General features: G+C 55.3%; 6 protein-coding genes across 6 annotated transcripts; 4 read left to right on the forward strand and 2 right to left on the reverse strand.

Moving 5' to 3' along the window:
- Nucleotides 1-914: 914 nt before the first annotated feature.
- On the reverse strand, nt 915-12,237 carry BDY17DRAFT_290474 (dynein heavy chain, N-terminal region 2-domain-containing protein). Its single transcript, XM_033732514.1, has one exon. The coding sequence runs from the start codon at nt 12,101-12,103 to the stop codon at nt 1,139-1,141; it is 10,965 nt and encodes a 3,654-aa protein (XP_033594812.1). The 5' UTR covers nt 12,104-12,237; the 3' UTR covers nt 915-1,138.
- Nucleotides 12,238-14,805: 2,568 nt separating this feature from the next.
- On the forward strand, nt 14,806-15,255 carry BDY17DRAFT_320732 (uncharacterized protein; the record flags this gene model as incomplete). Its single annotated transcript, XM_033736501.1, has 1 exon — nt 14,806-15,255. One exon carries the CDS (start codon nt 14,806-14,808, stop codon nt 15,253-15,255), a length of 450 nt encoding a protein of 149 aa, XP_033594813.1.
- A 71-nt stretch (nt 15,256-15,326) lies between these two features.
- Nucleotides 15,327-15,691, forward strand: BDY17DRAFT_320733 (uncharacterized protein; the record flags this gene model as incomplete). The annotated part of the gene is made up of 2 exons (XM_033736502.1): nt 15,327-15,457; nt 15,514-15,691. 2 exons carry the CDS (start codon nt 15,327-15,329, stop codon nt 15,689-15,691), a joined length of 309 nt encoding a protein of 102 aa, XP_033594814.1.
- Nucleotides 15,692-15,948: 257 nt separating this feature from the next.
- Nucleotides 15,949-17,445, reverse strand: BDY17DRAFT_307498 (uncharacterized protein; the record flags this gene model as incomplete). The annotated part of the gene is made up of 2 exons (XM_033735122.1): nt 15,949-17,254; nt 17,306-17,445. 2 exons carry the CDS (start codon nt 17,443-17,445, stop codon nt 15,949-15,951), a joined length of 1,446 nt encoding a protein of 481 aa, XP_033594815.1.
- Nucleotides 17,446-18,070: 625 nt separating this feature from the next.
- On the forward strand, nt 18,071-20,653 carry BDY17DRAFT_290479 (uncharacterized protein). The gene is made up of 6 exons (XM_033732515.1): nt 18,071-18,367; nt 18,420-18,691; nt 18,743-19,862; nt 19,914-20,067; nt 20,115-20,249; nt 20,305-20,653. The coding sequence occupies exons 1-6, from the start codon at nt 18,242-18,244 to the stop codon at nt 20,355-20,357; spliced, it is 1,860 nt and encodes a 619-aa protein (XP_033594816.1). The 5' UTR covers nt 18,071-18,241; the 3' UTR covers nt 20,358-20,653.
- Nucleotides 20,654-20,734: 81 nt separating this feature from the next.
- On the forward strand, nt 20,735-21,615 carry BDY17DRAFT_290481 (uncharacterized protein). Its single transcript, XM_033732516.1, has one exon. The coding sequence runs from the start codon at nt 21,168-21,170 to the stop codon at nt 21,465-21,467; it is 300 nt and encodes a 99-aa protein (XP_033594817.1). The 5' UTR covers nt 20,735-21,167; the 3' UTR covers nt 21,468-21,615.

Genomic DNA, 21,615 nt, shown 5'->3' on the forward strand with positions numbered 1-21,615 from the left:
TGTGTCTTCCAGGCTGTGCTGGGGCGAGATGTGATCATCCTGAGATGCAAAGTGGACGTTGGCGGTAGGCGCGGCTCCTTCCTGTGGGCTCGTCATGGCGGTGAGGAGGTTGGGGCTGAGTGGGATGATGCGGGAGGCCGAGCAAGTCCTTCTGATCACTCCCTGCGAAGACACGAGCTGATCTGGATGCAAGCCGATGTAAGCCGTGAGATCCGCGTGAGAGGAAGAATCACTGCCAAGGGTGGGCTGAGGGCGGCACGCGGGGTGTGTCAGGGTGATGTCCGGCGTCGTCCGTCTCTTTGCAATTTCAGCCCGGCCCTATACAGGATGGGTTTGATTGTTTCCTTCCAAGGATGTATGGCGAACGGGGAGGAGGGAGGGAGGGACGCGAGGCACGTTGCTCGTGGAGGTTTGCGGCAGGGAAGCAGGCCGAGGAGATGCGCGGCGACGCCTGCAGCTAGGATGTACTTGGGTACGGGAGGTGGCAGCTCTGCCCGGGCGGTCTCGCGTCCAATGTCTCAATCAGACTTTGGTCTCAACGCATTCCCATCCGGAGTGCACGGAGTCGAGGGGTGAAGGAGAAAGACGAGCAAATGGCAGATATGTGTGCAGAAGGGAATGGAGCAAGAGGGCCGCCCTCGGTACTCGAGGCGTGCAGGGTGTGCAGGACAGGACGAAAGCGTGCGTGCCTAGGTTGATGATGATTAGCCTGAGATGCGAAAGCGGATGGGATGGGCGTGCCAAGGTCGGGTGGGGCACGGCAAAAGCCTAATCCAGTGCTCGTTTGGGAGGGATTAGTCAGGATCTTGTTGCCATCAGTCGCCGAATGTCGGAGATGTCTCGTCAAGGCTGCGAGGCGGATGGGCTGCGGATGTGAACGCCCGTTCTGCTTCCGCTCATCTCACGTCTTGTGATGTGAAGAGATGAGTCGATACGTCCTCTTATACTCCTACGCCTCGGTCTTGTCCGATCCCATTTTAGATGTGAAGTGCAGCATGATCAAGGGCACGTGAGTGGAACAAAGACACATCATAATCAACACGAAACTAGCAAATACCCGCCCGCCTGATCAACACGCAAAGGGGTATCCATCAACTCCGCCGCAATGCAATGCAATCGCCGTTTCTTTCTTCTCAGATCACTCCCCCGCCTCCGCCATCACATGCTCTCCCTCATCCAATCCCCCCATCACCGTCTTCAGATTCTTCAGCATCTCCTCTGCCTGCGCCACCAGCAACAACTTCTCCGCATTGGACGGCAGGCCCAGGTAAGTCGGTGGTTCGCGCTCGGGCAACTCCTGCACCCATTGTAGAAAGTCCTTCTTGGTCGTCCCACTCGGCAATGCCATGCCCACACTTGCATCTCCCGCCACTTCTCCAATCACATTGAACCCTTCCTCAAAGGCATCCACCGTAATGGTCTTGCCCACTAGAGTTCGTAGAGCCTCAAAATCCTCCGCATCGTCGATTTTCCCTCCGTACATCTCCGTGATGAGCACGCGGATCAGATCCCACGCGATGCTCCGCGGCGCTACATTCGATCGTCCACGCGCGACCTGCTGCGTCCACCATTGGATGATGAAAGCGCAACACTCGTAGTCGGCATCGTTGAATTCCCAGAACCCCTTCCAACCCAAGCGAGGTGCATAGCGCAAACGCTCTTGCACGACGGCGTGCAGGTAGGAGAGTAGGAGGTGCATTCTCGCCTTCTCCACCGGCTGCTGCAGGAGTTGATCCGGCACCGATGATAATGAATCCCGCATGTTTGCGCGAATTCCCGCCGGCTGCTCGTACATCAAGACTCGGGAAGCGCGAAGGAGACTGGAAGGAATTCTGAGACTCGTCTCCATTGAGAGGAACAGGCGGAAGTCCTTGTTGGGTTTGAGAGAGTCGATGCGCTTGACCAGGTTTTGAAGCCAGTCGGGAGCGAGATGGACGTTCTTGACGAGTACCCACGTTCCGTTCATCGCGGCGTTGGCAAGGGCTGCATCGGCACTGGCCATGCTTTCGTTGGAGCCCATGGCGACGCTGCTGCAGATGGCAGAGGTTCGATCCACGAGCTGGTCCACTTTGAAGCTTGCGTCGAAGCCGGGCGTGGAGCATAGAGCGATGGGGGAGCTTGCCATGGTCTGGTTGGAAATCGCGCCAAGATCCGGGGAGACGTCGAGGAAGGCTTGTCCGAAGATGCATCGGATAAAACGGCTTGTGGCGGGGATCAGACGGTCGACGCGGAAGAGCTTGACCAGTAACAACTCCTTGAGGGCGGTGTCGTTGTCGTTGACAGGCGATGCCGTGCTGGGCACTTTGGTCTCTGCTTCTGCGCTTTCAATGAAGGATGTCCAAGCGTTTTCGGATGTGCTTTGGACCACCTCCTTCAACGGAGTAATTCGAGAAGCGAGAGACATTGCTTGTGACCTCAATTCGGGTGAGGAGCTTGTGTCGGCGCCAGTAACACTCTCATCCAGCAAGACATCGATCAAACTCTTGTCCATTGGGAATGGTGCAGCTTGTGCGAGGAGGACGGCGAGAGTAAGATGGTCCTTTTGCAACAGGGACGCCGATGTCTCCTTGAATGCCTTGCGGAATAGGTCCTGAACGATGGCATCCACACGACGCTTGCCATCCCGCTCCGGAGACGCTTTGGCAGTTCGCAACACCGCCTCGAAGATGTCCACAAAGTATTGCAGAGAGAATTGGTAGAAGTGGTTGACGTGGTACAATTGCTCGAGGACGGCGAAGATGGCAGAGCATGACTGCGCAATCTTGTCGTAGGTGGCCATGATGTTGGTCACGTCGGTCATGACTCCTTCGGTTTCGGCGGCTTTGGATGTGATTTCTGCTGCCTCTTCTTTCAGCGTCTCGAGCGTCTGGATGACCTTTTCGTCGTCCAGAATGTTGCCGTGAGACTCGTTGAGGGCTTGCAGGAGTCGACGTTCCAAGCGGCGGAGGCGTTGCGTGAATTCGCCTTGCAGCTTGAGGAGATTGGACCGGCGCTCATCAACATCTGGCCGCTCGGACTTGAGCACTTCATTCAGCGTCTGAGTCTTCAAACTGCTCTGCGTGACGGTAAAGTTGACAAAGGTGGCGCGACTGCAGATGTCTGGGGCGAATCTGGCAGACGGATCTCTCGTCGAAAGATAGAGCTTGAACGCCGGGGAAAAATCAATCTCTTGACGACCCAGCTGGATGAGCACACGACCTCCGGTCCTCTGGTACTCTTTGTTGAGGACATGGTTCAAGATGGGATCCATGTGCTCGGCGTCTTGAATCAGGATCGGATTTCCGAAGCGTAGGGCACTCTCGAGCTGCTTCACAAAGGAATTGTCGAGGAAGCTTGTCACGGTGAGGCGGCGGTCCTTGCTCTCGTTCTGGAGGAAGTCTGTAACTCGTCCGGATGGATCAATGATGAGAGGGTAACGGTTGTATCTCTTCAGCATGATGGCATTTTCCGTGCAGAGCTCATCGACTGGCAAGGTATTCTCATGCCACTGCTGGCGTTCATCTGCGGTCGATAGGTATTCCGTCAGGGAGTTTTGAGACTTGAAGACGATTCCAGAAGCCGAGAGATGCAGCGACCAGTCTTCCAACATTGCGCGACGATATTGCTGATCGTAGAGACCACCGTAGGCCAAGAAGGCAGAGGCGAGAAAGACGTCGCCGACAATGGTCTCCATTTGGATCTGGAACGTGCGACTACCCTCTTCCCATCTACCGCGCTCGGAAGACAGACTGTGGAGGAGACGCATGCTGCGATCGACCTTGGACTGAACCCGAGACATCTCGGTCTTGATTGCTTCCGTTTGACTGATCAACGAGGCGTATTCGGATTTGTACGTCGCAATTCGTTGATCGAGCTCCTTGAGTGTATTCTCAATCATCTTTGCATTGGCTCGAGTGTCCAAAGCTTCATTCTCCAGATGGGTGACTTCTTCCTGCAGAGGGCCAACTCTGTCGAGGATCTCGGAGAAGTTGACTTGTGCCTCTACCCACTGCACCAGAGGTCCACACGCTTTGCTGGCACGATTAACCCTTTCAAAGGTAAAGTCTTCATTAGAAAGGTATTCGTGCTGCATCTTCTTGCGATGCTGCGGAGTCATCTGGCGCTCGTTGTCGTAGTTGAGGATACTGGCGATGAAGTCTTCGCGACGGACGATGCTGACGATGCTCTTCCAGTCGACGGTCTTGTGGCCGAGGAGAGTGCATACCGCCTCCATGGCGAGCTTGACGCCGGCTGGGGGGTTCTGCATGGATCGCACTTCGGTGAGATGTTGTCGCTTGATGTTTTGGACGCTGAGTTTGGCTTGTTCGACTGCGGGCTCTGCTTTTGCCAGGTCCTCGAGCACGATTTCTTTGCGCGTGGAAATGTCATCTTCTTGCTTCTTCAGCTTGGACTGGATTTCAAGGGATGTGGCTTGCTGCTGCTTCGCCTCTTGCTCGTCGGCCACCATCTTCTGAAGCTTGTCGTTGGCTTCGGTGTTCTTCTTCTGCAGGTCCAGCTTCTTTTCGTCGAGACTCTTTCGCAGCTCCGAGACTTTGTCAAAAGTTTCACGCAGCTTGTCCAAGCCGACGTTGAGATGACGTTGCTGCTCCTCGAGATCATCTCGCTTCTCGTTGAAGAGCTTGACGAATTGCGCGACAAAGTCGAGGAATTGTCTTGGGGTGAGGTAGGTGGTCTTGCTCTGCTGGCGTTGGAGACGTCGGTTGAAATGTCGAAGGGAGTGATGGACATGCACCATGGCATTCACCACCGCGTCTCTGTGGCTCAGAGGCATCTCCAGCTGGTCAAACTCTACGGGCAGGCTGTCGGGGGCGCTGTAGTTGCTGTGGTCGATGTCCACGGATTGCGTGAGTTCGTATGCAACCTGATACAATGCCTGATCTGACCAATCGCCGAACCAATTAAGAACGCAACGATTGAATAGGGCCGGGCTGCTGGCTGCTCTCGAGGACAGGCCGTTGGATGGAGGATTCATTGTGAAGACGACGTGAAGATTGCGAACAATCTGTTGGGTGAACCATTTGTAGAGCTCTTCTTGGGAGTCGAGCAGGAGGCCTTGTCGTTGAGCACCTTCCTTGCAAGCGGTCATGAGGGTGGCATAGTCGTCGCCTTCGAAGAGGCCAGGCACTTCACCATTGGCGAGGAGCGTGTTCATGCGTTCGAGGAATCCAGAGTCCAGGACATTTGACTCGTCCATGATGAAGCAAATCTTCTCGCCTCGACATCCACACCGGCGAAGGACGTTGCGAAGGTCTTCGTCAAAGTCTTCTGCAGAGTATCTCCCATGGACCTTGATCTGGAAGATTGACAGCCCGTTCATCCACGCCACGAAGCGAGAGAGGGTAGTCTTGCCACTTCCGCTGACTCCGATGAGGATGAGATGGCCCTGTGGTTGTCGGAAGACTCGATCGATGCGCAGGACGTGCTCCAGGACGTCGTTGAAGAGGACCAGCGGAACGTCAAGCTCTTCCTCGCAGAAGGTGCGCAGGCGGGCCTTGACAAAGTCTCTCAGCTCGTTCCGACCGACTGGCACGTAGTCTTTGGACAGCCAATTTGAGAAGAGGATTGGTCGTTGGAGTGCTGCCGTCTCGTGGATGTTGGGAAAGTATTCCAGTGCCACGCGATTGACAATTTCTTCGGTCCATTGTCGCTCGTCGTCTGCAATGAGTCGATCTGAGAAGAGTCTCAAAGCTTCGTGGGCCCAGATTCGGACCAGGCCCTCCAGTGAAAGCGATTCAAAGGGGCGGATCGCCTCGTAGATTGCTCGCACCCAGCGTGAGAGTTCGCGCGGCGAGTAGACATAGTGAGGCTGGATGTCTGGGGTGAATCTCTTCTGTGATTGGAGATAGACCTGAATCATTGCTTGCGTCAAGGCTTCGGCGTAGCCACGGAGGGTGGGGATGATCTTGAGCACGGCGGTATTGAAGGTGCCGTAGATTTGCGTGAGCGAGACTTCACCAGGGTAATCCACCATCACCAGCGGAGCGTGACGCAGGAAGCGAGCACCGAGCGGCGTCCGGCCGACATCTGTGGGAGGATTGCAAGCGCCCACGAATTGGACTCGTTCCAAAGAGACCCAGGTCTTGGTGGATGTGCGCCAGAAGCCTCCGTGCTCGATGAGCTGGCGAAGGAAGGAAATGACGCGCTGCGTGCCGTATTTGTCTGGTGCTGGCAAATTGATCTCGTCGCAAAATACGACCAGCCAACGGCCGATTTGTTTGGGAGCCATGGTGACGCCGCTGAGAGACTTCTTGTAATCGCAGTACTGCTCAAGAGTCTTCACGAGGAGGTCTGGCGTGGTGGCACTGGAAAAGTTGAGGCCGACGGTTTCCATGTTGGGCAGTTTTCGGAGTGCGCTGAATAAGGTCATTGTCTTGCCAGACCCCGGGGGGCCGCACAGCAGTAGAGGCTTGTGCTCGGCCAGGAAGGAGTAGAGCAAGTCCTCATGCCGTACGATGTCGAGGGTGGGGATGACGAGGTCCGTCTGCAGGACCGAATGGGTGTTGACCTCGATGGATGGGACATGTTGCTGCCATGACGTCCAAGCTGCGTCTGGGAGGGAAACGTCGTAGTCGATGAGGGAGGAGGTTGCGGTTGTGAGCGGCATGTCGAAGGTGGAGAAGCCGGCGAGGAAATCGCCATACGACTTGCGATCGCCCAATGGGCAGTCACCGGTGAAAGACCAGACCACGGCCACCAGAATCTTCTTTGACAGGTACATTTCAATCTGCTCATCGTTGAGTGGAAAGTCCGGGTGCTGGGCGTTGTATTCCAGGACAGATCGGCAGGCTTTTCGCAGGAGGGTGAAGAGCGTGCCGAATGCGCGAATGGGGGTGAATTCCATGATGTGATTCAACGGGAGAGCTTGGTCCAGCGCCTTGCGTGCAAAGTCGTTGGTTGTGAGTCGGTGTTTCAAGACGTCCGCCATGAAGGACTGCTTCTGCTCGGTAGAGGCAGGAGCGTCATCATCGATATCGTCGAACGTGGCGGTGCTGAGTTGGGCCAGATTGCGAGAGAGCATGACGTCCAGTTCCACAGTATCATCGCTGAACCACACCATACCGCATCGACTGACAGTGGCAAGGGTGGCGTACTTGAGAGTCTCGACCTCGAACATGACTCGTACGTTGGGAGGTAGGCTCAGGCGCTCACCATTGGGGAGGGTCAACAGCTTGTTGTCGTCCAGAACGCTGTTGAGATTCTCCACCCATTCGGGGTCGACGTCGCCATCAAAGATGATCCAGTGTCGCTTGCTGTCTTCCCCGCGGAGATTGTCGACCACTTTTCGAAGGATGCTTGTGAATAAGCCGTCCGTCCACTCTCGGGTCGTGCTGTCCAGGGTGCCGTATAATGACTCCTTGGACATGACTTTGGGGTCAATGACATGGCACACACCTTCGATGCCGTCGACCTTTTGCAGAGCGGCGAGGAGAGCTTGCCATGCGGTGGATTTGCCGGTTCCTGAGCTTCCCACCATCATGACACCGTGGTGAAGGCTCTGAATCTGGTACAGTTGGAGGACTTTGGTGAGCCATGAGTCGGTCGCAACGAGCTTCCTCTCCGCCACAACCTCTTGCAGAGCCTTGCGCAAAGCTTCGAGAGATGCCGGGATGTATTCGACGCCGGAAAATGCGTCCTTCTCAATCTGCTCCATCCGCAAAGCATCGTCCCTCACCAACTTGGGCGCAATGGTCTCTCGAATGCTTTGGACAATAATTTGCGGCTCGACGATGGCGTCTGCGGCCTGCTCGGTGGTGGAGGAAAGTCTCAATCGCTTCAAGCCACCAGAGCTGACGAGGACGCTCTTTAGCGCGCGAAGGCCGAAGTCGTAGTGAGGCTGGCTGGAGAGGAGGGAATGGCACTGGTCGAAGAAGGGGACAGTCTGTCTCGATAGTGTCTTGGCCTCTGCGAAGCCTTGCGAAAAGAGCATGACTTCGGCGATGATTTCCTTGTCTGGCTTGGACATGGCCACACTGCGGAAGAGCTTCTTCAGATTGTCGGGGAGGTTCGAGCGGCCGGCGTAGCCTGGATTCATGGTGATGAACATGCCGGTTAACGGATGGACCTTGAGTTGCCGGCCAACGAGATCAATCTGGGCATTGGAGTCTTGCGCTCGTTTCCGCAGGCCCACCTGGATGTTCTGGATTTGCTGTGATACGGCGGAGAGGATGCGTTCTTCCAATCTGTTGAACTCGTCGAAGCAGCCCCAGGCGCCGACCTGTGAGATGCCCAGGAAGATTCGGCCCATGGCTTGAAAGTCAAAAGTGTCATCGCAATTGAAGACGAGGGTGAATCGACCGAGTTGGACGCCCAACGCTTTGACAGACTCTGTCTTACCGGTACCCGCTGGTCCATATGGAGATCCACCAAGGCGTTGGGAAAGAGCTTGGCTGAGCGTCAAGAAACAGCGGTCGGTCAAGGGTGTTCGGACGAGTCTTTCTGGCACTCCAAGATATTCGAAGCCGTACGCCAGGGTAGCGTTGGCCACCTTGACCTGCATGCGGTCGAGCGGGGCGGCATTCTCATCAAACTCGTATCTCATTTGAAGAAGCCAAAGGTAGTGGTCTGGGGAGTCGGCGCCGCTCTGGAGTAGCTTTTCGGTGGCGTCCCGTTGGTGTACGAATTCTGTGATGAGATGCTCACACTTCTTCCGATAGATCGGCTCTAGTTGCTTCAAGACAGATGCAGCTAGGAGTCGCAGTCGGAAAACAAGGCCGTCGTATAAATCTTGCAGCCCGCCCTTTCCAAGTGCACCGCTGACCTGCTTGGTCCAACAAGCCTGCGATGCGAGGACGACAATTTGAGCGGGGTACTTCGAGATGTACTCCTCGAATGCAGCATCGTCATCATCTGCAATGCCATCCAGATCGTGCACAGCTTCTACCAGCAGATCTGACAACGTCTCCCGCATGCCAACCTCCAGCGCCTTGAGCCAGTCGTTGATCTTGGGAGTGTCCGTCAGTGAGATGGGCCGTCGCAGCATACATTGCTCTCCTTCCTTGGATCGCAGGCCCAGGATGTTGGATTCTTCCATCACCAATCCAGAGATTCCGGCAAACATCTTTCCGAGGTGCTTGGCGATTCGCAGAGTATCGTTGCTGTTGCCGATGATCTCGAGCAGGTCCTCATCGCCGACAAAGTAGAACCGGGGGAATGCTACTCGTTCTTTTTCGAGATACTCTCCCAGAGCCTTTTGGATCTTGTTTAGCAGATCCGCAAGTCGCTCAAGCTGTCGCTGCACGTCCGGGATGTTGAGCACTTCGAGTACTTGCGGGGAGCGATAGACTTTTTTGAGCACCGACATGAACTCGCTGTTGATGTTTGCGAAGCGGGAAGTCTCGAGGGGGAGGAGGTGCTTGATGTCGGCATTGCCAGTAAAGACTCCTTGCAGGTATACCCATTGTCGCTGAACGTCGATCCAGACATCGAACAAGACGTGGATGCGATTGAGCTTGTCCTCCCATGATGAGGCTTCCTCTTCAAACTCGCGGTAGTACGGGGAATGTCGCATGGCTTGCAAGGAGTTCAAGTGATCGCTGCATTTGGCGAAGAGGTCATCCCATCCGCGGATCAGTCGGCACTTGGACTGATATTGGACGAGGTCGAGGGTGTAGTTTTGCCAATGCTCTCGCACAGTGCGTACAAACTCTTCCAAAGCCATCTCTCCTTGCGCCTGGCTGATGACATCTCGGATGACTGCTTCGCTGGGGCCAAGTTGCAAGTCCCATACATCCCCGAGCGTCATGGAGATGGCGGAGTAGCGTCTTTGAGGGTGTAATGCCTTGAAGATCTTGATCCAATGTCTTTCGCGGACGGCATCCGAGCGGAGTTCTGTCAGTAGAGGGTTGACTTTGAGCAAGGTGCGCAGAACTTGTTGGAGATGCTCAAAGGCGGCGTATTGGCGCATGCGGCTGGGCATCTCCTTCAGAGTCTTGGTCAAGTTCTCAATCGACTGCCGTAGCTTTCGGGGCTGAATGCTGTTCCAGAGTTGGTCTCGGAGGTCGTTCAGTTGATCCCACACGAGGCTCAGATTCGCCCACACCGACTTGAAGTCTTGGACTTCTTCCAGCAGCGTGACGAGCATGTTGTCGGGACTGGCGGGGAGTTCGAGAGCTTCCCTTGCGCGGATTACCATCTCGGACTGTTCTCGAAGTTGACTCAGCTCGGTGTCGAAGGTGTGGAGAGTTGCCACGGCCTCGGCAGGAGGGATGGAGCCTGACACGGGTCTCTGCTCATTCCATCGCTCAATCACTTCAGCGATTCGACGTGAGACTACTCCGTCTTCGGCGACAATCTTGGCTTTCAGGGCGTCAGTCTGGTCGGCAATGAGCTTGCTCTTTCGCTCGAGAACCTCAATCAGGGCAGTCCATTCGTGATCCACTTGCTCCACGTACAGCCAGTTTTTGGGATACTGAAATCTGAATCGCGAAAGCGTTTGCTGGCCCTGGCGAAATGTCTCCATCTCGGGCTCCCAGGTCTTTGTCTGTCGCTTGCAGTTCTGCACGACTGTGATGAATGAGACTGCTTGGGAAGTGGATGACGCTTGCATCGATTGGCTTTCGAGGTCTTTTCTTGCGCGTTGCAGCTCGGCGTACATGTCCACCAAGCGGGTGGCATAGAGGCCGGAGAAGTGAGCCAGGAGATCGTGCTGCCATTGGTCGTATTTTGCATTGACCTTTGTTTGCACTTGCTCATAGTTGATCACCACATGCCCGAAAGAGCGCTGCATGCCGGAGGTGTCGAATGTGTCTCTTTTTTGGCGGATTTCGAGGATGAGCTGCAGCCAGGCGTCTAGCTGATCGCCGAGATCTTCCTGCACTTGCTCCATCTGCAGATCCCACAGCGACTGAAACTGCAGCCACTCGTCGACATATGTCTGAGCAGCGGCCAGCTTCGCCTCGATTCGTTGGTAGAGATCTTCCAGTGTGCTCATGCATCGCAAGGGGAGGTCGGAGTAGGTGCTGGAACCGGTGGATTTGTCCAGCGCGAGGGCATTCTGAAATCGTGAGGCTTGGAGTCTGGGAAGATCTGCCACTGTCGCAAGCCAGGCGTGGAGGTTTGCGAGCCAGCCGGATTTGGCATGCTCGAGAGGCGGTTCCAGCTGGATCAACTGATTCTGCATGAGAATGTCGTGGGCGAACGTGTCAATCGTCGGCCGGGCCTCTCCTTGCTCGAAATCGGCGGTCCAGTCTTTCAAAGCTTGTCGCAGCCGGGCAAGCAGAATGTCGACCACCTTTTCATTCGTCGTGGCTACCCAAAAGGCGATATTTGAGTAGCCCTCCAGGTTCAGCTGATCGATTGAGCGTTGGAGCGACTCGAGATGGGAGTGGAGGGCGTCAAAGGTGAAGGCGCAGCTTTGCATCTCGCGGAGAGCAGTCTCGACAGATGTCTGGATGGCGGAGAGAGTAGTGGTCTTGCTCTGGAGGGTAGTGATGGACGCCCCGAGATTGCGAATGTACTGCACGTGCAAGCGATCGTTGGCGGTGACGTTTTGATCCTCCACCTGCTGGCGGACGTACGCATCGTACGCCAGGACAAACGTCTCCCACCGTAAAGCCGCACCCTTCGCAATGTACGTCTGCGCCTCGCTCCGATATCCAGAAAGCAGTATCGCCACTTCGGCCATGCCTGCAATGACCAGGCTCGTCTGTGCCAAAGTGTTGAGACTCTCCATCAAGCTGACGGCGAATGGATAGACACGTCGGGCTTCCTTGGAGACGTTGGTGATGGCATGCGGGACGTTGAAGTTGAGCCATAACAGGTTCCGAACTTCCTTGAACAGCGTAATGACATGCGAATCGAAATTGACGTGAATCTCGAGGGTGTTGTTCTTGGCGCGGTTGGCTGATATCTTGAATAACCGTCCGGTGATGGAAAGATGCCGGCGATTGATATCCCGGAGCCAGTCGTCGAATATGGGCTTCGTGTCGAGCTTCTTGCGAAAGCCTTCACCAAGATTGAACAGCTTCTGGCCGTCTGTATGCTCCGCCCAGTCCACGCCGAGGACGTCTTCTACCTTGCTCAGGTAGGCATCCAGCTGGCGCTCGACTTGTCTTGCACGGATGATGGCACCGGAGATGGGGGGAAGGTCGTGCAACTGCGCCATGCCGTGCGAATCGGACTGCCCGTATTGATGCGTGAAGCGTTGTTGAAGGGTTTCAATATCCCCTCGAACACTGTTGATCAGTTGAATCTGGTATTCCGCAATGGCGCCGCGGATTTTCGGCCGTACAAAGAGTGCATTGAATTTGGAGAAGACGCGGAACATTTCGTTGGCCGACGTTGCCACGGCTAGACGATCGCGGAGACATGCAATGATGGCGTTTTCCACCCGTGCTGTCCGTTCATTGTACGCTTGCTCCGCCTGAGTCCAGAGTCGTGTGCCTTCGAAGGAAGTGTCGAGAACGTCGACGTCTTTGAAGACGAGATACGCCAGGGCAATCTCCTCCACTGCATCTACGTCGCCGACCACAGCAGCGCCTTCGGTGTCGCTGGGCCCCAGAACGTTGACAATGGTGTTTTGCAGCTGCTCGTGATTGGTTCGAAAGTTGCGAATGTAGCTGAGTCGGTCCTCAATCATGCTGTGATGCTTGCTGAATTTGATGGGGATGAAGCGGTCAGTCTGCTTGCGCGTGACTTCGCGGGCAACATTGGTGAATTCCTTTGCGCCGTCTTCCCAAAACATCCAAATCTCCTGCACTTCATTGTAGACTTTTTGAAAGTCGACAAAGCTGAGTTGCATCAGGGTGCGGCCATTGAGCAAGTCGTGGAGTCGATGATCGAGATCGGCGGAGATGGCTTCCACCAGCGGGAGGGCTCTTCGCACGGGATATGCGACGATACGAAGCTTCTTGTTGAAGTGTTGAAAGAGGTCGTCGAGGGAATCTCGGAGCTTGGAAATTGACGTGGCGGAGAGCAACTCTTCGATGGGGAATCCGTGGAAGAGTTTGTTGTATCGCTGCACCTTCTCCTTGGTCTCCCTCAAGCCCGTGTCTGATTTAAAGCTCGCCGTGATGCCGTGCCGCTTCGCCTTTTCCAGAATCTTCATGGTCAGTTGCACGCCTCCACTGACCAGTTGCGCTTCAATGCTTTCAATCGCATTCTCCATTGCCAGCCAAAAGTTCTTTTCCTGTGAAGTGGTAAAGACTGCTCGTTCATCGGAGGATCGTGTAAAGTCACGGATTTGCTTGATCCAGTCGTTGGCCATGTTTTGCAAGCGATTCAAGAATTGGCCGTCAGTGATGAGGTTCTCGGGGATGCTGGCGGCAGCCTTTGGCCAGTCTCCTCCCGCGAGGTCGAGCTGCTTTTGGACAGCGTCGTGTACCTGCAATCTCGGCGCTTCCACCTCGATGTTCTGTTGGAGGTTCTGCAAGCTAATCTCCAGGTCTGCCAATCTCCGCCTCGCCCCTGAAACACCCGTCCGCGATTCTCCATCTGAGCTGAGCTTCTCCGTAGCCGACTTTGACTCTCTCGCTGCTGCCTCAAAGAATGGCGTCAAGGCGCCGCGAACGAGTGAGTGCAGCGTCTCGTATGGCGAGATGGTGGATGAATCTGCACTGCGGCCGAGTGGAAGATTGACCACAGATATCTGTCTTGCAATCGGAGCAGCTGATGATATGGGTGAAGGACGTTTGAGAAAGGCGACGCATCCAGTGGTGCGAGAGGAGTATGATAGGTCGGAGGCGAGGATGTAGACGTCTTCCGGGGGTGCGCCGTCGAGATGGCCATTCTGCGTTGACGCCCGCCGTAGCACGTATAATGCGACTTGTGACTCCAGCGCGAACCTTGTACATCTTGAAATGGTGTCCTCGATGTTCGCCTCGTGCATCAGACTTCCCACGCTCTTCAGGTCATCTTCAGTCGCTCCCAACGTCACCTCCAGGACATTGGAGAGATAACGAATCACCGCCTGTGACTCCACCGCTTCATCACCCGGCGGGACGGCAGTGCCGTTGGCCACTCCGTTGACTCCGTGGAGTACGGGGTCCTCCATGGCGTGCTATCGCGATCTTGTGGATTGGTGTGAGGACATTGCTCGGTGCAAGTCGGAGGGGGGGATGTGAAGGGTGAGAGGTGGCCAGAAGAGTGGCTTCAAGTCGAAAAGAGGATGTGAGGAGTGAGCGGTGCTCCGAGGTGCGTATTCGTTGTGCTTGCAGGATGCGACGGCCGTAAGGATGTTTGATGCGTTCAAGGCATGTCGTCGCCGCGAGTCGTTCGGGGGTAACGCGTTTGTAAACGGTGGAAAGCGGGATTGGATTTACGCGTGAGGGCGTAGACTGTGGACGCGCCGCGGGGGTTTTGCCTGAGGCCCCAATTTAACCGCACGACAAAAATCATGAAGGACAACGAGTCGGTGATTGCAAATACATGTAGCTCCGGGGTTTAGGTCGGCCTTTGGGGCGCTCGCAATGTCTTCAGCACCTCTGCAATCGCTCTCACCCTCCGTCCGCATAACGGTTAATACCGCAAGACACATCAACTGCCACGTTCAATTTCAGCCCCGAAACACCTTTTCGGAGACGTCTGTGGCTCCGCGGAGACTTTCTCACAGTCACCAGCATGGGAGATGACGTGAAAAGAGGTGAAAACATTAGTGTAATAGCCGTGTGTATCACATTGCCCTTCACTCCAACCATGTTCTCCTCAAATCCACTTGCTGGCCTCGCGCTCGTTCTGGGCATTCTCATCTACTTGGCGGCGGCAACGAAAAGCGATGAGCAGGGCTTTTTCGCTAGCAGACGGCTCGAAAATCGAATTCTTCACCGAGATTGAGTCCAAATACACCGGTGGAGAATCCACAGGCCATTGATGACCACTTTGGGGAATCGCTCGAGCACCGGGCGTTACACAAGAAGCGTAGAAGACCCACAGTCCGTTCGGGCTCCGAATGAGAATGATTTTGTGGTCAATTCATTCCGACTGGATGAATACCTGTCCAACATCGCACCCTTCCTGCTCAAACTGCCAAGCTGGCTGGGAAAAGATCGTGCCGTTGTGCAGCAATTCACCAATACCTTCTGGGGAACATTACTGAAGGAACATAGCGAGATGCGCGAGCGTGTGAGAGTTGGGACTGCACTGGAATGCTTTCAGACCAACTTCCTCGCCAACCAAGAGGAATACGGTCTGTATGATCTCGAGGCGCTCGGGGTATTCTTTGCATTCATGGACGCTGGCACGAGTTCACCGCACAACGTTATGCTGTCTTTCACGATCTGCATGCTGCAAGACCCCGAATGGCTGAAGATGCTGGAATAGCACGTCGATGACATTGTTAGGTCGGACAGGCTGCCTTAGTTCTCGACATCCCGTCCCTGTCAATGGTCGGGATGACTGTTTTGGAGACTCTTCGGCATCGCACAGTTTATGCGGACATTAGCGTCTCACACAAGCTGTCGCAGGATGATGTTTATGAGGGGTATTTCGTTGACAAGGGCTCGCTGGTTCACACGAATATCAGGTAAGCGCTCGGTGGCGAAGATATGCCTTCCCATCCTCTGACCATGCTTGATGCAGTATCATCCTCCAGAATCCGAAGCAGCACCCCGGCAAAGACTCTTTCAACCCCGGTCGATACCTCGATCTCTCCTATCCTACTCACCGAGAGCCGCCGTCTGACTACCCAAAAGTCCAAGAGTCGATAGCGTTTGGCGCTGCGCGTGTCCAGGCGCTCCCTTCACCGAGCGCAGCCTAACCATCATGGGGGCGAGGCTGGTTTGGGCATGTGACATTCAGCGCGCGCTAGATCCGGCGACCGGAGTATTGCTGCCGTTGGAAATCAAGTACGAGGCCACTGTCAATTCCCAGTCTTGTCATTTTCGGGCCACATTTGAGTCGCGGAGAGCAGAAAAGAGGGGAATGGTTTCGAGGGAAGCTGGACTGGCGCGATCGACGGATCAGCTTCGTGAGAAGGATTAGATGGGATTTCTCCACTCGGCATGGAGTGCGGCATCACAGTCTACTCTGAATCTGCTCCGACGCTCTCGCTCTTGCATTCACCTTCCTCCAGAAGTCCTTCCTGAGCTCGTGTCCTGACATAAAGACTATTTTCCATTCCGGTTGGAACTTGGGCAATCGCCTTCCGACACCTCCTTCACCCTCCCCAGGACCCGCCAGCTCGCGGAGCTTCTCAAAGTATGCCTCAAAGTCGGGGAAGATAAGGGCAAATTTCGGGCCATTGCCACGTGCCTTGATACGAGCCTCCTCCCATTCCTGCATCTCCTGCAGTGAGGGTAGCGGCTTCGCACGTCCGGCGAGCAATCTCGCGGCAAATACTGCCTGCCATTCAAAGACCTTGAACGTCAGACCGGCTTGCACGGCGCCGACAAACAGCAAGGTGGGGTCTCGCTGCCATACGACATGTTGATAGAGACCCGGCACACGATTGCCCGCGGTGGGAACGGTGGACGCTAAGAAAGGGAGCGTCCAGGTGTAGCCCGTGCCGAAGATGATCTGATCGACGTTGGAAATGGTGGTGCCATTCAGCAGATGGACTGTTCGATCTGGACTGATTCGTTCAATCGATGGATGGTTACGGATTCCAGGGTGGTTGAACGCTTCGTCGCCGAAATAACCGTTTGCTGCGTGTCCGATCGTTATGGCGTGTACGGGAGCGATGGCCGTATTGACAAGGTCGAATGCAATATCGCCGGCCGAGACGGAGCGGCCCACGACAACAACCCGCTTGCCTGTGAAGCTCTCTCTCCCGCGAAAGTGCTTGGAGTGTATGACGCTTCCGGGGCGAGATTGTGCAAACTTTTGCAAGCCGGGAATCGCAGGGATGTATGGGACCGAATAGTGTCCATTCGCCACAACAACAGCATCAAACCTCTCCTCCCACCAGTAGTCTTGCTTCACTCCTTCTCTTCGCAGGATGACCCGCCATTGGTCAGCAACCTTCTCGACCAGCTCGACGCAGATATTGTAGGATATAAGGTCTTCGTAGCCGTTGCGTTCAGTCAGATCCCTCAAATAGCGCTGGATTACCGACCAATGCCGGAAGGGCGTGCTGGGTCCGTACATGGAGACGGAGCGCGAACTGGCTTCCTCAGGCATGGGGTTGTCCTCAAACATCATCGCACGATGGTCAATGTTGGTCTCGAGATATGGGTATACGGTCGCTTCGTCGAATCGCGGCTGTGTCGACTTTGGTGTATATGCTGGAAGGCCGTCGGGGATGGGCAGCGTGCTGTCGGCCGTTCGTGTCGCCAGTGGCGCAAAGTCTTTGATATGAGTCGGCGGCACTGCATCCTCGCTCCTGGGCAAGCATCGTCAGTGATTGCAGGGAATGTCAATTGTCAAGTCCTACCAGCAACCTCCTGGCCCCGAGCGTCGCTCAAAGGCCCGAATGACAGTAAACGTCTGCTCTCGCGCCAATGCATCAATCGCAATGATGCCCGCTGGCCCAAGACCAATCACTGCGACCTTTTTGACTGTTTTTCTCGACATCTTGGCGTGTTGGAATGCTTGAGAGCAGCACCATGTGCGCTTGAGCGAGGTTCGTCGCAATCACGCCATTTTCGCGAGACGCCATTCGATATGAAGGTTTGCAGCGACGACATAAGGTTAGCCGGAGCACACATGGGGATATTTTGAAATGCGGAGGCATGGTTGGGTATCAGGATGTCTGCACTGCCAAGTAAGCGAGGACTTCCCTACATCGTCGACGAGGGATGGACAAGCGCAGTGGCCGGGAATCATTGGCGTTGCAAGCACTGCGCATTCATATCTCCCTCGGACTGCATGGCAGCGATGGTCCAGTAGTTGTGGGGCCGGAACTCTTCGCCGCAGTAGACGGTCTATGCGAAGCTGCAGATACGGGGCGGCTCGTTACGCTTGGTGGACATCCATAGATCCAAGGGCGCCTGGAACATCGACTGCAACGGTTTTCCGGAGGTGACGCGGTTGCGCGAGAGCTCGGGACATGAACTCTGCCATTGGTTTGTCAAAAGATCTCGAATTCACACGGCGTGGAACACACCAAGACGTAGTGACGTAGCGGAGCTTCGTGAGACGACTGCTGCACGGACAGGATATACATCATCGACGTTGCTGTACACTCCACTCTTCCAAAAGAAAACTTTGAAGATGTTTGACAAATACCATGACGATTGGAACACCCACATCGCAATGCACCTGCCAAGGCTCTTGTAGATCACCGGAGATCCGATGTGCAAAAATCTACTTGCTTCGCCAGGTGAGAATCTCGTGAGAGTATCGTGTGTTTCTTACTTGTTTGAGCATCATGATGTTTTCTTTCCTACCTGCATTCGTGTTCGCGCAATGTCTAGCGCTGGTCGAGTCGCAGTCTTTTGGGAATCTTCCAAGCAACAACTACGGCCTTCAGGAAAACGCAACATATGACTACGTCGTAAGTATCTTCCACATGACAGCCACAGCAGGACTGACGATAATCGCCGTAGATTGTTGGTGGAGGTACGGCAGGGCTTGCTGTCGCGTACCGCCTCGCCGAAGATGGGACGAAGAGCGTAGCAGTGGTGGAAGCTGGAGGTTTCTACGAAAACGATGCTGGAAATACTTCGGTCGTGCCGGCATATTGCACTCATTACGGAGACACCGAGGCGAGCGCGGCCAATCAGTTCCCTCTCGTGGACTGGGGCTATGTGACGCAACCCGAACAAGGTCTCGGTGGGCGGAGGTTGCATTATGGGCGTGGAAAGACCTTGGGCGGAAGGTAAGCAGGTTGTCATCCTGCGCCTCCCGTGCACTTCTAACAACACGCCAGCTCGGCCCAGAATGCGATGATCTACAACCGCGGAACCATCGGCTCATATCAAGAATGGGCAGAATTGGTGGGCGATGATTCTTGGACTTTTGACAATTTACTACCCTACTTCGCAAAGGGCATTCACTACTCGCCTCCCAATACGACTCTTCGTGCAGCGAACGCTTCGGTTCCCCCTCCGGCCAATCCCAATGCCTACAGCCCCTCAGGTGGTCCATTGCAGGTGTCGCATCCCAACTTTGCCCAAGTCTTCGCCAGCTTCGTCAATGGGGCCATGCGCGAGTCCGGGATCCCCGAGCAGCAGGATTTCAGCAGCGGCAGTTTGCTGGGAAGTCAGTATGCGCCACTGACCATCGCATACCCGGAGGAAGAACGCAGCTCATCCGAGTCGTCGTATCTGCGTACTGCGTTGAGCAGCAGCCGGACGAATCTGAAAGTGTACCCCGGAACATTGGCGAAGAGGGTTTTGTTCTCCACCAACAAGACTGCAACTGGGGTGGAATTCGAGACTACATCTTACGGCAATCGCAATAACTTTGTACTGGAAGCTCGCAAAGAGGTCATCGTGTCAGCTGGAGCATTCGCAAGTCCGCAACTCCTCATGGTCTCCGGCATTGGACCCAAAGCGCAACTCGAGCAATACAACGTCACTGTCATCGCAGACCGTCCCGGCGTTGGCACCAATATGCAAGACCACCTCGATTTTGGCCCTGTATGGCAGATCAACCTCGAGTATGGTGTGGGAGCTGACGCAGACCCATCTCTGGAGGGTGCAATCGCGCGTGAGTATCTTGTCAACCGCACCGGCCAACTGACCAACGCCGGTGTCGACTACATTGGATGGGAGAAGCTCCCACAGCCCTACCGCAGCGCTCTGAGTGCGTCTGCCCTCCAGGAGCTTGCCAAATTTCCAGCAGACTGGCCCGAAATTGAGTACGAGGTTACAGCCGCAGCCCTCTCCGGGGGCGATCCGACCAAGCGGTTTGGAACTCTGCTCACCATTCCCGTGTCGCCGCTCTCGCGAGGCTGGGTGAACATTACGTCCAGCGACACTGCCGTCCTTCCAAGCATCAATCCAAATCAGTTGTCCGCCCCAACAGATCGGGAGCTCGCGGTCCAGGTCAGTTTCGTGCGTGTGAGTCGACGGCGAGCGTGTCGCTGACCTCGGTAGGCTTTCAAACGTGCGCGCTCCTTCTTCTCGACAAAGGCTATGCAGCCCATCCTCATTCGCGAGTATATGCCGGGACCGAATGTGACGAGCGACGAGCAGATTTTGGAGTATATTGAGGCGACCAGCTACCAAAACTGGCATGCTTCGTGCACTTGTGAGTTGCGGAGGTCGAGGTAATGTCTGAAGCTGACAATATTACAGGCAGAATGGGACGGTCGAATGATACAATGGCGGTGGTGGACTCCAAGGCTCGTGTGCTCGGTGTCAATGGCTTAAGGGTTGTTGATGCGTCTTCTTTCGCCTTGCTTCCACCAGGCCACCCACAAAGCACCGTCTGTGAGTTTTACGAGCTCTTTCCGCCATGCTTCATGCGCTGACCGTCCATGGACAGACGTTCTGGCAGAGAAGATTTCCGCCGACATTCTGGCGGATGCGCAGTCGTGATGGAGCTTATTGGTGGTAGTCGGCAAGTAGTTACTAACACGGCGCTTTCTCTACTCGACGGTGGAGGGCAGCTTTGGTCGTGATTGATCGGGATGGAAGGCGGATGAATGCCACGGCTCGAGGAGATGTAAGTTGGATGACTACGGAGACTCCTCTCGCCATCGGTGGGATATTTGTGCTAGTGCGAATTGCCTGGTTACTAGAATCAATATCGAGGTCCTTCATTCAACGTAGGAATGCAATCTCGTCAGCATCGTCCGTCTCGCCATACAAATCCAATGAACTCAGCCAGGTGCAAATGTTCTGCCTGAGGCACACATGCCGAACACGGCCTTATCTGTGCAGCACCGCCATCTCGCTGCCTTTTTATCCAGCGACTGCCTTTTTGGCAGCACATCCATCTCGACGAATTCCGTATTGCCACCCACTCCGCCTGCAGCTCCACCGGTGAAGAACGATGCCTGCCGACCAGTGCTGCAGCGCGTCTTCCCAGCGGCTTCCACCTCGAAACGACACTGGATGAGGCCAACACGGTCACGGCCGAGGCTGCAAGAAGAGCTGGTGAAGGACGTCTACATCAACACAGCGCTGGCAGTGAATCGCCACCTCCGCCAACCTCATCTCGCAGGACGAGCTCTCAACAGTGCGGTTGCAGAGGCAGGGGCGTGAGAGCTGCGGCAACAGGGGTTGGAGACAGCGGTGAAGGAGGCGCTCACCTCGAGACAGCGCCGCCGGCCCCCGCAGCAATCGGGGACGGCAACGAGCTCGTGATTACAAGGGCAGGTGCAGGATGGACTGAGGCAGAGACGAATGCGTCGGGGACATTCAGATCAGAACAGCGACGTCCCGCGTCCACAGCGCCATCGCATCAGCACACCTGCTCAACAGTCTCCGCAGCACCAAGAAGCACACCAGCATCGCCGGCCCCGCTCTTCTACTACCCCCAGCCTTGCCGGCACCGAGAAGCGCCATCTTCCTTCGATGCCCGCAGCTTCCGCATACAAGAAGCGCAATCACGCCTTCCTCGATTTCCGCCGCCCACAATGTCTCCTCTTTACAAGACGAGCCCCGCCACATCAACGCCGCAACGTCTCTACCTTTTTGCGCTGATGGTGAAGGAGCAGGATGAGGAGAGCAGAAGTACTTGGGCAACACGTAGCGACTCGCCAGCCTCGCGGTGAATTGACAACACGGCGTCTCCTAACTGTATCTACATTGGAGTTTTTAAAAAACTCCATAGAAAATCTACTAAAACCTC

This window comes from Neohortaea acidophila, assembly GCF_010093505.1.
Source record: "Neohortaea acidophila strain CBS 113389 unplaced genomic scaffold BDY17scaffold_1, whole genome shotgun sequence".
Lineage (NCBI taxonomy): Eukaryota > Fungi > Ascomycota > Dothideomycetes > Mycosphaerellales > Teratosphaeriaceae > Neohortaea > Neohortaea acidophila.

Coding starts and splice junctions, on each gene's coding strand:
- BDY17DRAFT_290481 (XM_033732516.1), top strand. CDS start 21,168: ATGCGTCGGGGACATTCAGATCAGAACAGCGACGTCCCGCGTCCACAG.
- BDY17DRAFT_290474 (XM_033732514.1), bottom strand. CDS start 12,103: ATGGCGCAGTTGCACGACCTTCCCCCCATCTCCGGTGCCATCATCCGT.
- BDY17DRAFT_290479 (XM_033732515.1), top strand. CDS start 18,242: ATGATGTTTTCTTTCCTACCTGCATTCGTGTTCGCGCAATGTCTAGCG. Junction 18,692..18,742: donor GGAAAGACCTTGGGCGGAAG/GTAAGCAGGTTG, acceptor ACAACACGCCAG/CTCGGCCCAGAATGCGATGA. Junction 19,863..19,913: donor ATCGGGAGCTCGCGGTCCAG/GTCAGTTTCGTG, acceptor TGACCTCGGTAG/GCTTTCAAACGTGCGCGCTC.